The following is a 12,426-nucleotide window of genomic DNA, read 5'->3' on the forward strand; positions in this document are numbered from 1 at the left end:
ACAAAAAGTACCGGTCTGTGGTGAATTGTAACCAAAAACAACTCGTTCTTTACCACGGGTAGTTAAGGGCTGCCTTAAAGAACACAGAACGGTAAACCACAGACGTGAGACACGGAACTTGATGAAAATCCGGAAGTTTTGCGTATCGGGCACTTATTGGGGTTGCACAAGAGACACAGCCTCTTGGAGTTCATCCGCCAATCCGAAGTGGGAGCGTGCGCGCCTGAGCCTGGGAGGCCCGGGCCGGCCTCGGACTTGAGGAGTGGAGCTTCGCGTCACTCAACCCTGGGGGCGGGTCTAACGCAGGCTCCCACTCTCGGCGGTCTGGCCCACACAGGCGCTACTCTGTGGCATCTCGGGTTCCCTCTAGCCGCACTCTGGAGGACTACACTCGTTTTCTTTTGGCCGTGAGAGGCCCCGCAGCCTTCGCTGAGCTGGGAGAAAGATGGCGGCAGCCGTGCGACAGGATTTGGCCCAGCTCATGAATTCGAGCGGCTCTCATAAAGATCTGGCGGGCAAGTGAGTATTTCCCAGGGGCCTGGGAGGTGGAGAGTAAAGCCAGAGACTTGTTCTCCTTGGATTGACGGCGGCTTTCGGATGTGAGGCTAGGAGCGGGCCTGATGACCAAGGGGGCGGGCCTGAGGTCGGTTGTGTAGGCAAATGCTGGGAGCAGCAGAAAACTGGAAGGGACCTTGTGTAAGGAGCCCTCAGGACCGTAGATCTGGGGTGACTGTCAACGTTTGCAGTCCCTGATGGCATCCTTTCTGGTATCTTAAGATTCTAGAAGCGCGGTCTGTGGGACGACTGCTCCCATGGCCTTCTAACCCTTCCCTGGTGCCCCTTCCCATCGCCGGCCGGCCTCTCACACTGAATCCTGGCCTCTCTTTGCCCCTGTTCCCCCCTTTTTTCTTTTTGATTGAAGGGAAATTTATATTCTGGGACCTTGGTGTAGAGTTTTCCGGGGAGATGGCTTCTTGAGGCTGAGGGGGCTGAGGAGGTATGGCCGCTATCATGTCATTCAGAGCCACTTGAACCATCTTCTCTGGGTTGTGTTTTGGGCACTGTCTGTTCGCCACCAACTCTGAAGAAGGGCACGTAGGCAGAATGTCACCATAACATGGGTCGGGATGTCTAGAGTAGTGATGTTTGGAGGGATCTGGATTGTTTAGGAATTTGGTCGGAATTTATGTGAAGGGCTTAGGTGCACTCCAACTTAAAGTTTGTGATATGTGCCTGCCCTGCAAGCAGTGTTAGTTACAGACAGACAGATAGATGTCAATTTTCTCTTTGTAGATTTCACAGCACTGTTTTTTTTTTTGTAATGAACATGCATTCTGTTTAAAGTGTGCTTCTCAAGTTGATCCAATTTACATCCCTACGGCTGAGATGACTTTGATCCATTCAATAGGATACGACTGTTCTAACCTGGCCACTGAAACCTTGACTTTGTTTTATGTAGGCTGTAATGTTTTTTGTCTGGTGGTAAATGTAATCTACTTTATCAGTGGGAAATTTAGCTGTGTATCTTGGGCTTAACTACTTTGTGGGGCAATTTCCCTCTCAGGAAAATGGGATGATTATATATATTCTGTCTGAGGACAAAATGAGTATGTGTGTGTATATGCACTTATATCACACTTACATCACTTAGAACAGTACCTGACACTTAGAAACAGCCATAGGATTGTCGTTGTTACTATTATTATTATTAAGCAGTTAGTAAATACGTATCGACGTAATAATCCCTGGGTTGGAAATAAGTTGAATATGTCTCATAGCTCAATCTGTTTTGCATGTAATTTTAATAGATTTGGATGAAAGTAAAACTAGCTTATATTTTTTTTCCATGCCTGCTCTCCTTTTTGTTTTGGTGAAAAAAAATAAGTGCGTTAGTTCTCAGAAGAGAGAAAGTTTTCATGTATTTGCAGGATTCTGAAACTTCCTCCGCTCTGAATTGCAGATAAACAATAGTATCCACCTTATTGGGTGCTTTAGTTATTTACTGCTCTGTAAACAAATCAAAAACTTAGTGGTATAAAACAACTATAATTTCTCAAGATGCTTTGGGTCTACTGAGCTGTTTTGCTGGTCTTGTCTGGGCCCACTCATACAAGTGCGGTCAACTGGCAGCTCAGCTGGGGTTGGTGGGGGTAAAATGGACTCGCATACACATCTAGCTGTTGGCTGGCTCTCTCTCCACACTGCCTCTCATTCAGTAGTTTAGCTGAGGATTCCTTACAGGGCCTTGGGAGTGTTCCAAGAGTGTGAGAGTGGAAGCTGCAAGGTCTCTTAAAGCTACCCTTGGAAGTCTCACAACATCAGTTCTCAAATACTGGTCAAAGTAAGTCACATGACCAGGCCAGATTCAAGGGGAGGGGAAATGGAATCTACCTCTTTATGGGAAGAGTGGCCAAGTTACACTGGATGCCATTACTGTAACAATCTAGTACACAGGATTATTATGAAGATTAAATAAAATAATGTGCTTGATAACTGATAGCCAGTGCTTCCTGAGGAAAGTCTTGGCCTTGCCTGTGGGTACATATCTGGTCCTATCTGGGCAAGAACGTGTCATATTTATTTTCATAAGAAAACAGTTCTGCCAGCTACATGCTTTATGAGAGAAATACTCTTGAAATATATCAGTAGTTTTAGGCTTTATGTTAGGAGCTGAGTAACAAAGGATTCCATATTAAGAAGTAATGGAGTAAATTCCTTTTTAAAATATTGATACTGTGTGTTACCAGCAATTTGCAGAATATCTATAACAGTAGTTATTCAATAAATATTGGTTGACTCAATGAATAGCTGGAAAGGTGCAGAGCATATATTTCAAACCAGGTTTGTCTACTCTAAAAAGCTCATTAAAAAAAAATTTTTTTTTAATTTATTTATGGCTGTGCTGGGTCTTCGTTTCTGTGCGAGGGCTTTCTCTAGTTGTGGCAAGAGGGGGCCACTCTTCATCGCGGTGCGCGGGCCTCTCACTATCGCGGCCTCTCTTGTTGTGGAGCACAGGCTCCAGACGCGCAGGCTCAGTAATTGTGGCTCACGGGCCCAGCCGCTCCGCGGCATGTGGAATCTTCCCAGACCAGGGCTCGAACCCGTGTCCCCTGCATTGGCAGGCGGACTCTCAACCACTGCACCACCAGGGAAGCCCCTAAAAAGCTCATTTTTAACCCACCAGACTACACTGCTTTCCTTGTCAAAACTTCAGTTAGAAATGCTTTCCCATAACTATGAAATAACACAACAGTCTGAAATTGATGTAAGAAATTGTCACATGAGAAGCATTTTTGCAAATTATATAGACTGCTTTTGTACATATTATGCATTGTGTTTGTTATCTCATGTAAAGTTTTAGAAGAAGCGAAAAGCCTTGAGAGAGGGAGCATTTGTTGTGATAGCTTATCTTATTCACTTGGCTAAAACCTGTGTGGTTCTTCAAAATTCAGTTCAGATGTTATTTCTTCCAAAAAACCTTCTCTGAACAACCATCAACACATGGAGGACCTGGTTAGTTGCTCTTCCCATGCCCAGTGGCATCCTATGTTTACCTCTATGATAGCACTTAATTGTTTTGTCTTTTTACTTCTTGCTTTGCCAACTAGAATGTTATCTCTTTGAGGGCAGGTTTGAGGTCATGGATTACAGGTCTTTGTTGAGTCAATCCTATATAAATATGACCTTTTTTTTTTTCCTTCCCAGTTCTGTGGTATGGAGGGTATTCAGAGGAAAATATCAGGCCTTTGAAATCTAAATGCTTCATTTTACAAAAAGTTGTCAGTCTGAAGAAAGGAGAGAAAGGGAGACCTTTTAGCTGCCCTCGACTATTAAAAAAGCTGTTTTGCAGAAAAGAAAATAGACTTTTCTACCTCACAGAGGTAGACTTTGGATCACAGCTTTCTAGTAATACAGTGGAATAGAACTGTCAAACAATAGAGATACACACACACACACACACACAAAACAGAGGTCAGACCTCAAAGGCCCCTTCTAACACAGATTCTCTGGTTCTCTGTTATTCCTACACCCAAGTTTCAGTGGCTCCTATCTGAAGAGTGGAGTTCCCTAAACCCTAGTGTTTACCGCATGCCAAGCGCCACTTTACTTTCGTTTTTAAACCTTAAACAGTAGGTGATAGTATTTACATTACATGTGAGAAAACAGAGGTGAAACCCTTTGCTCTGGGGTCACATAGCTAGTGACAAAGCCAGAATACAGTCTGTCTGCTTGGCTCAGAGCCCTTAACTCGAAACACCTACCTTTTTGGTTTTATATGACTTTCAGCAAACTGGACTGCATTTCAGACTAATTTTTTTTTTTGCCAGAATTTCTGTCTTCTCCTACTCTTTCCCATTTCCAAATATTTAGACGGCTTAAAGATCAACCTCATTGGTGGATGAAACTGGAGTCTGTCATACAGAATGAAGCAAGTCAGAAAGAGAAAAAACAAATACCGTATGCTAACGCATATATATGGAATCTAAAAAAAAAAAAAAATGGTTCTCATGAACCTAGGGGCAGGACAGAAATAAAGACACAGGTGTAGAGAATGGACTTGAGGACACAGGGAGGGGGAAGAGTAAGCTGGGATGAAGGGAGAGAGTGGCATGGACATATATACACTACCAAATGTAAAATAGATAGCTAGTGGGAAGCAGCTGCATAGCACAGGGAGATCAGCTCGGTGCTTTGTGACCACCTAGAGGAGTGGGATAGGGAGGGTGGGAGGGAGATGCAAGAGGGAGGGGATATGGGGATATATGTGTATGTATAGCTGATTCACTTTGTTATGCAACAGAAACTAACACAACATTGTAAAGCAATTATACTCCAATAAAGATGTTTAAAAAAAAAAAAGATCAACCAAATTAGGAAATTATTTCTGTCTTCTAAAAAATTATATTAACACTTACCTGTAAGATTTTGTCTTTAATATTCTGCAACTTCATTATGATGTGTCTGTGGATTTGATTTTACTTATCTATGTCAATCAGCTTTTGCTGTGAAATAAACCGGCCCAGAACTTCACGGCTTAAAACAACAATCATTTATTTAGCTCACAGTTCTGTTGTTTGGTACTTTGCGCCGGGCCCAGCTGGTTGATTCTTCCCTATTCCACGTGGTCTTGGTTCCACAGGGGCTCCAGGTGCACCTGTAGTCAGCTCCATGGAGGCAGTCAGGTCAGGTCGGCAGCTCTGCTTCTCTGTTGGCTGGGGCGGTGGCAGGTGAGTGGGGTGCATATCTCATCCTCCAATAGGTTGGCCTGGACTCATTCATGTGGCAAAGCCGCGTTCCAGCAGTAAAGACAAATTCTTTTAAAGTCCAGGCTTGGAACGGGCACTTTACTTCTATTTCTGTTGCCTTCTCTTGGTCAAAACAAGCCCAGATGAAAGGGTAGGGAGATAAACTCTACCTCTTGATGTGAAGAGTTACGAAGTCACATTGCAAAGGGGCATAGATACAGAGAGTAAAAGAATTGTGGGCAATTTTTGTAAATGCTCTACCGCAGGGGTCCCCAGCCCCCGGGCGGTGGACCGCTAATGGTCCCGAGGCCTGTTAGGAACCGGACCGCAGAGGAGAGCAGGAGGTGAGCGGCGGGCGAAGCTTCATCTGCCGCCCCCATCGCGCCCCGTTGCTCGCGTTACCACCTAAACCACCGCCACTCCCCAGCACACCCCCTTCCATGGAAAAATTGTCTCCCACGAAACCCATCCCTGGTGCCAAAAAGGTTGGGGACCGCTGCTCTACCGCATTATCCTGGTTAAGCTTCATTGTGCTTCTTGAATCAATGGATTGGATCATTCATTGTCCTGAGAGGTTTTTCAGCTCTCTCTCTCTTTAAATGTTGCCTCTGTCCCATTCTATTTTCTCCTCTAGGATCCGGGTGAAACCCTTGTTAGGCCTTGTTACTGTGCCCTCTGTGCCCCTTACTCTGTCTTCTGTTCTTTCCATTTCAAGGCTTTATTCTGGGTAAGTTCTCCTACTTTCTAGTTTGTCAGTTCGTCAAATGTGTGTAGTCTGCTGTTAAGAACTACACCGAATTTCAAGTTTTGGTAATATTAGTGTTTAGTTCTATAGCTTTTGGTGATTCTTTTTTCAAATGACACTTTTTATGGTTCCTAGTTTCTTGCTGAAACTTTTTAAAAGCTCGTCTTTGTCTCTATAAACTTGATAAACTTAAGTGTATTTCGGTCTTTCTGGTAACTCCAGTATCTGGAGTCCCTGCTGTTGCTATTGTCTGTTGTTTTTGTTGATTCCAGCTAATATTGTCGTATGCATTGTAATGTTTGTTGTTGGGCAAATTATTTTTAAATGTATTTTTAGAAACAACCGGAGGTCTATGATGTTACCTTTCAGGGAGGATTTTCATTTCCTTCTGCCGGACACCTGACAGTGTTAGGAGTCTAGGACCAAGGCTTCCAAATTTATTGGTCTTCTTACTAGATGATCCTTGGAATAGAATTTGTAACGGTACTTCCAAAGTGCTAGTGTTTCCTCCATTGGCAGGTAAAAAACCTTAGATCCCTGTTCTAGTTTTATCAGTCAGCCGGAAATTGCAACTTGCCTTTCAGCGTTTCCAGCAGATGGCAGAACACCCCAGAGCCGAGCCCACTTCTTCTCCCCAGCAGAAGTGCCTCTCTGCCTCTCAGCTGTCTTTCCACAGTCAGCAAATGCTTTCAGGCAGAAGCTATGGTTCATGTCTTTGCGCTCTTAGTCTCTTCTGTTTACTCTTTCTTGTTAGGATTTTATGCTATTAAAATTTTTTTTTTCATTTCTTTCAACTTTTTATGTTGTTTTGGAGGCAGGATTGGTCCAATATCTATTTCACCATTACTGTAAATGAAAGATCTGTGAATACATACCTGTTACACTCATTTTGAGCATAGATAGTGACTGTGGTACATTTTCATGTGTGTATGTTTTATTTACCTCCAGATTCCTTTCAAGTGCCAAGAAATCAGAAATTGACATACTGAACTTCAGTTCACATACATAATAGATGCTTGATAAACATTTGTTGATGATGATGAATGGATAGGACAGATGCGAGGTGCCTCAATTAATTAAGTTTCTTTTCCTCCATAATATTTTTTAATGAAAAAATATTTGGTACTTGTCATGTTCTCCACATCAGTCACTTTTCCATCTTTTCCATTGATTTAGATTTTTTTTTTTGGTGTTCTCAATACAGATTAGTTGATTGATAAGTTATGAAACTATATATTAAAACTTAAATTATTAGCAAATTTTTATAAGTGAGACATTGTCATCTTTGAAAACAATATTATTAGTATAAAATAACTGGGATTTAAGAGTAAGAGGGTTTAGCCATAGTCTTCATTTAATTGATTATGAAAAACAAGCCAATCTAAAAAAGAAATAATAAACCATTGAATGCATTAACTAGAACCATGCCCAGGGCAATAAAATAAATGTATAAATATAGATATGGAAAATATATGTGTATATGTGTGTGTATCTATGTATATATGTAGAGAGAGAGAATGAGTTTTTTTTTTTTTTTGGCCACAATGCACAGTTTGTGGGATCTCAGTTCCCCGACCAGGGATTGAACCTGGGCCATGGCAGTGAAAGCACCGAATCCTAACCACTAGGCCACCAGGGAGCTCCCGAGAATGAGATATTCAATGTAAATAAATTTTTAGATAACTGTATTTCATCCCTCAAATGTGGCAATTTTTAAAATGACAAATTTTTATTTTAAAGCTTGATAATATTTCCTTGCTTTCTTGGAATTGTTTGTCTCTTCTTTTGGAGTTAGCTATCTTTTCTGTCAGTATACCTGCTTTCTTACAAAGCCAGCTTGATTCACTGCTGTTTTGAGAAATCGTATAACCAAGGCTGTGAGAATATTGTACGAGTTGAGAATCAGTAAGTGCTGAACTGTAGCTTGAGGGTGTGCCCTACAAATACAAGTCATAAGTTTGAATGAGTTTGGGCACTATCTGTATATTTTTATTTCTTGACTATATTCTGGATAATGTTCTGAATAATTGCAATTAGGTTTGTAAAATGCATTAACTAATGCTTTTAATAAATATTATGATTGAGGCAAACAAAAGGGATAAAGAATAATGTAATACCAATGTACCAACCACTCAATTTAAGAAATAAAATGTTGCTAATCCTGCTGTCTCTTTGAGTCCTTAGGATGTGCCAAGTACTCTTCTAGGCATTGTGTACATAGCAGTGAACAAAACAAAAATCCCTGTCCTCATGGAGTTTACAGTTTAGGAAGGAACTTACCATTGCCTAATAGTTGTTAGTGTTCTTGTTTTTAACATTTCCCCATCATTTGTAGAATGCTGATTTGAATTTTGTGTGATCATGAATATTAGGCAGAATAGTTATTGGAACTGAATGCAAATAAAGAACTAATAGGCGCTGAAGGATGTTCTGTCAGGACATTTGGCTTGGTGGAATGTATTTTGTACACACTAAGACATTTCATCTCTAATATTTGGCTTCATTGCGTAGTCAACATTATCCTATTGTTGGTAACCCTAGATTCATTAGGTCCGTAAGGAAAAGGTTCTGGGCCACCTCAAGTAATGTTCCTGTGTGTACTTTAGTGAAGGAAATATAGCTTATCTTTCGAGGCACTTGAAAGAAAATTGACGTTTTAAATTCAAAACTAAAACTTGAAAGAAAAAGTGGCACCTTAGATCCATTAACTTAGATTTACTCTTTTTGTGATAGACATGAAAACTTTAAAAATGGTGATATACTGTAAAGGAAACTAGAAGAAGTAGCACTTTGAATTATAGATTTAGTGTTTCTTGTGATGGACTGGAAACTTAAAAAAAAAAATCTGTAGTGTACTGTAAAGAAAACCACAAACTAGAGCACTATGAAAGAAACCAGGGTAAGTAGAGATGAACAAACATCAAAGTTAGCATTAGACTATATAGTGCCTTCTAAACACTTTTTCTTTTTGGTATTGTTTTAGGTATCGTCAGATCCTGGAAAAAGCCATTCAGTTATCTGGGGCAGAACAACTAGAAGCTTTGAAAGCTTTTGTGGAAGCAAGTAAGTGGAATGAAAATTCCGTGTTTGCCTTGTATTACTGAGTTAGGACTTAAAAGCTTGCTCAAGCCTTGTTTTATAACAGATTGTCAAAATAATTTACATTGAGATTAAATTAAATATGCATTGAGCTTGATTGATTTTAGAATTTAAACTGCTTACAACTTGATATTTGATTGTTTTTCAATTGTTTTTCAGTGTGAAGCCATTGTTACATTTACAATTAAGGTTTTGTATAGTTATTGATAAAGCAACTGATGGAGAGACAATATAGCAAATGATAAAAAAGAATAGTCTGGATTCAAATCCTGGTCTGCTATTTTATTAGCTATGTGATCTTGGGTAGGTTATATAACCTCTTTGTGCCTCCTTTTCCTTGTCTATAAAATGGGGCTATGATACCTACCCTGTAGAATTGTTGGGAGATTAAATGAGTTAATATCTATAACGGAGTGCTTAGAATAGTACCTGGCACATGATAAGTACTAGATAAGTGTTAGCTGTTGTTAATGTTAAGAACATTTCTTTTGAATGGGAACTAGAAATTTCCATCCTTTAAGACACTCTTCCCCACTCCCTGATTTCAAACATATCCAGTTATCTGGAAAATTACTCAAAATTCAGGCTGGAATTTATCCTGAGTTCACAGTATTAATGATACTTGATAGTGCTTTACAGTTTACAGTGTGCTTTCATACACATTATCCATCACACAGGCTCCTTTTCATAACCTTGTGACTAACAATGCAGGTATAGATAGCCCTATATAATATATTATAAAATGAGTCTCAGGATTAAGTGACTTTTTCCCCCGAGGACATTCAGTTAGTTAGTGGCAGAGCCCAGACTAGAAATTAGGTTTTCTTACTTATAGTTCTTATTTACTTATATTTCCCTGAGAAGTGCTAGTTTGTGTAGTAATTTCTAACAGTTATAGATACCTAATGGCACTTGTAATGAAACTGTTCTCAGTCACATGCAGTATCATCCAATTCCCATTAATATACTATAAACTGATTAGTTACAAGGCCTGTCAGTTACTGCCTCAAAAAATTGGGGCCTGCAATGTGAGACAAACTGGCAATGGTTTCAGAAAAACTCTTTGAGTGGCTTTTTTTTTAAGACCATTGCACTTAGTAGCAAAAGAGTAGTGCTTTTTATAAACTTTGATCTTTATATAAACTTTGAATTCAATGAACCACCAAAAAAAAAAGCAGTCTACTGTTAAAATCATTTGCATCAACTGAATAGTTTTGAACTGTCATTTATTTCCCCAGTAACTACTGATTTAAACTTAATTTATCTAAGGAGTGGTTCACAAGCATGATGCATCTTTTTAAAATGTAATAATAGTGATAATAATAACTAACATTTGCTGAGTGCTATGTGCCAGGTATTGTTTAAAGCACTTTATGTATATTCCATTTAAGCTTCACAGCAACCTTATGCACATTTTGCAGAAGAGGAAAGAGAAGCACAGAGAAGTTAAGCCTCTTGCCTGAGGGCATGTAATCAGGAGGATTTGGAAGCGGCGTGGTTCCAGAGTTTTCATCCTTAATCATATATAATAATACCTCATAACTGTTTATAAACAGTGTCATAAAATATGTCTGTGCGTCTAGTGCTGACCTAAGTTCTTATCTGTTGTTTTTGTCAGGAAAGTACAAGTGGCAGTAACTGTCACTACTCGCTTTACTTAAACTTCATGAAAATTATTTCTCTGTTTCTTCTTTAACTCTTTTTTTGTAGCTAGGTGGAATATAAGAAAATAAATAAAAACGTAAGTGTTTCTGTGCCTTCACTTTGTAGAAAAATAAAGAAGAGAAAAGAATGACGTAAAATTCTCAACTGTTAAAACTTTTTCCCAGCCATTTCTGTTTCTTAGAAAAGTTGTGGTATTTTTACTGTTTTGGTGTAGTTGTTATGTGATCAAATAATTCAGCATAAGGAAAACTGGTTCTATAATATAAGGTCACAGGGGTGTGGAGATCCCTAAATAATGCTTTGAAGAGTACACTGGTATATATTATTTTTAGTATTAATTTTAGGTGAAAATTGATTGCTTAATGAAAACATAAATTACTCATGTTTTCTTATCCCTTACTTTTTTTAACAAGTGGTAAATGAGAATGTCAGCCTCGTGATCTCTCGCCAGTTGCTGACTGATTTCTGCACACATCTCCCTAACCTACCTGATAGCACAGCCAAAGAAATCTATCATTTCACCTTGGAAAAGATCCAGCCTAGAGTCATTTCATTTGAGGAGCAGGTAAAAACCTAGAGCAGTGGTTTTTGTTTTGTTTTTAGGACTCTGTTTATTATGTGTTTCTTTTTTTTTTAATTGAGATATAATTGATGTACAATATTATTATAAGTTGCAGGTGTACAACATAGTCATTCACGATTTTTAAATGTTATATTCCATTTATAGTTATTATAAAATATTGGCTATTAGAGTGGTGATTTATTTTTTTTTATTTTTTAATTTTTTTATTTTTTTCAAACATCTTTATTGAAGTATAATTGCCTTACAATAGTGTGTTAGCATCTGCTTTATAACAAAGTGAATCTGTTATACATATACAATATGTTCCCATTTCTCTTCCCTCTTGCATCTCCCTCCCTCCCACCCTCCCCATCCCACCCCTCTAGGTGGTCACAAAGCACCGAGCTGATCTCCCTGTGCTATGCGGCTGCTTCCCACTAGTTATCTATTTTACATTTGGTAGTGTATATATGTCCATGACACTCTCTTACCCTGTCACATCTCACCCCACCCCCTCCCCATATCCTCAAGTCCATTCTCTAGTAGGTCTGTGTCTTTATTCCCGTCTTGCCACTAGGTTCTTCATGGCTTTTTTTTTTTTTTTTTCCCCTTAGATTCCATATATATGTGTTAGCATACTGTATTTGTTTTTCTCTTTCTGACTTACTTCACTCTGTATGACAGACTCTAACTCCATCCACCTCATTACAAATACCTCCATTTCATTTCTTTTTATGGCTGAGTAATATTCCATTGTATATATGTGCCACATCTTCTTTATCCATTCATCTGTCGATGGACATTTAGGTTGCTTCCATGTCCTGGCTATTGTAAATAGAGCTGCCATGAACATTTTGGTACATGACTCTTTTTGACCTATGGTTTTCTCAGGGTATATGCCCAGTAGTGGGATTGCTGGGTCGTATGGTAGTTCTATTTGTAGTTTTTTAAGGAACCTCCATACTGTTCTCCATAGTGGCTGTATCAATTTACATTCCCACCAACAGTGCAAGAGTGTTCCCTTTCCTCCACACCCTCTCCAGCATTTATTGTTTCTAGATTTTTTGATGATGGCCATTCTGACCGGTGTGAGATGATATCTCATTGTA

General features: G+C 39.4%; 1 protein-coding gene across 2 annotated transcripts in view; it reads left to right on the plus strand.

Annotated features, from left to right (window-relative positions):
- The first annotated feature begins 365 nt into the window (after nucleotides 1-365).
- The window catches only part of COPS4 (COP9 signalosome subunit 4), a 45,786-nt gene continuing 33,725 nt past the window's right edge, over nucleotides 366-12,426 (plus strand). For both annotated transcript variants that reach the window (XM_007167941.3, XM_007167942.3), the window contains exons 1-3: nucleotides 366-519; nucleotides 8,975-9,054; nucleotides 11,169-11,320. In XM_007167941.3, coding sequence (XP_007168003.1) covers nucleotides 446-519; nucleotides 8,975-9,054; nucleotides 11,169-11,320 — 306 coding nt within the window. In that variant the 5' untranslated portion in view covers nucleotides 366-445. The remainder of the gene's footprint in view (nucleotides 520-8,974; nucleotides 9,055-11,168; nucleotides 11,321-12,426) is intronic.

This window comes from Balaenoptera acutorostrata, chromosome 5, assembly GCF_949987535.1.
Source record: "Balaenoptera acutorostrata chromosome 5, mBalAcu1.1, whole genome shotgun sequence".
Lineage (NCBI taxonomy): Eukaryota > Metazoa > Chordata > Mammalia > Artiodactyla > Balaenopteridae > Balaenoptera > Balaenoptera acutorostrata.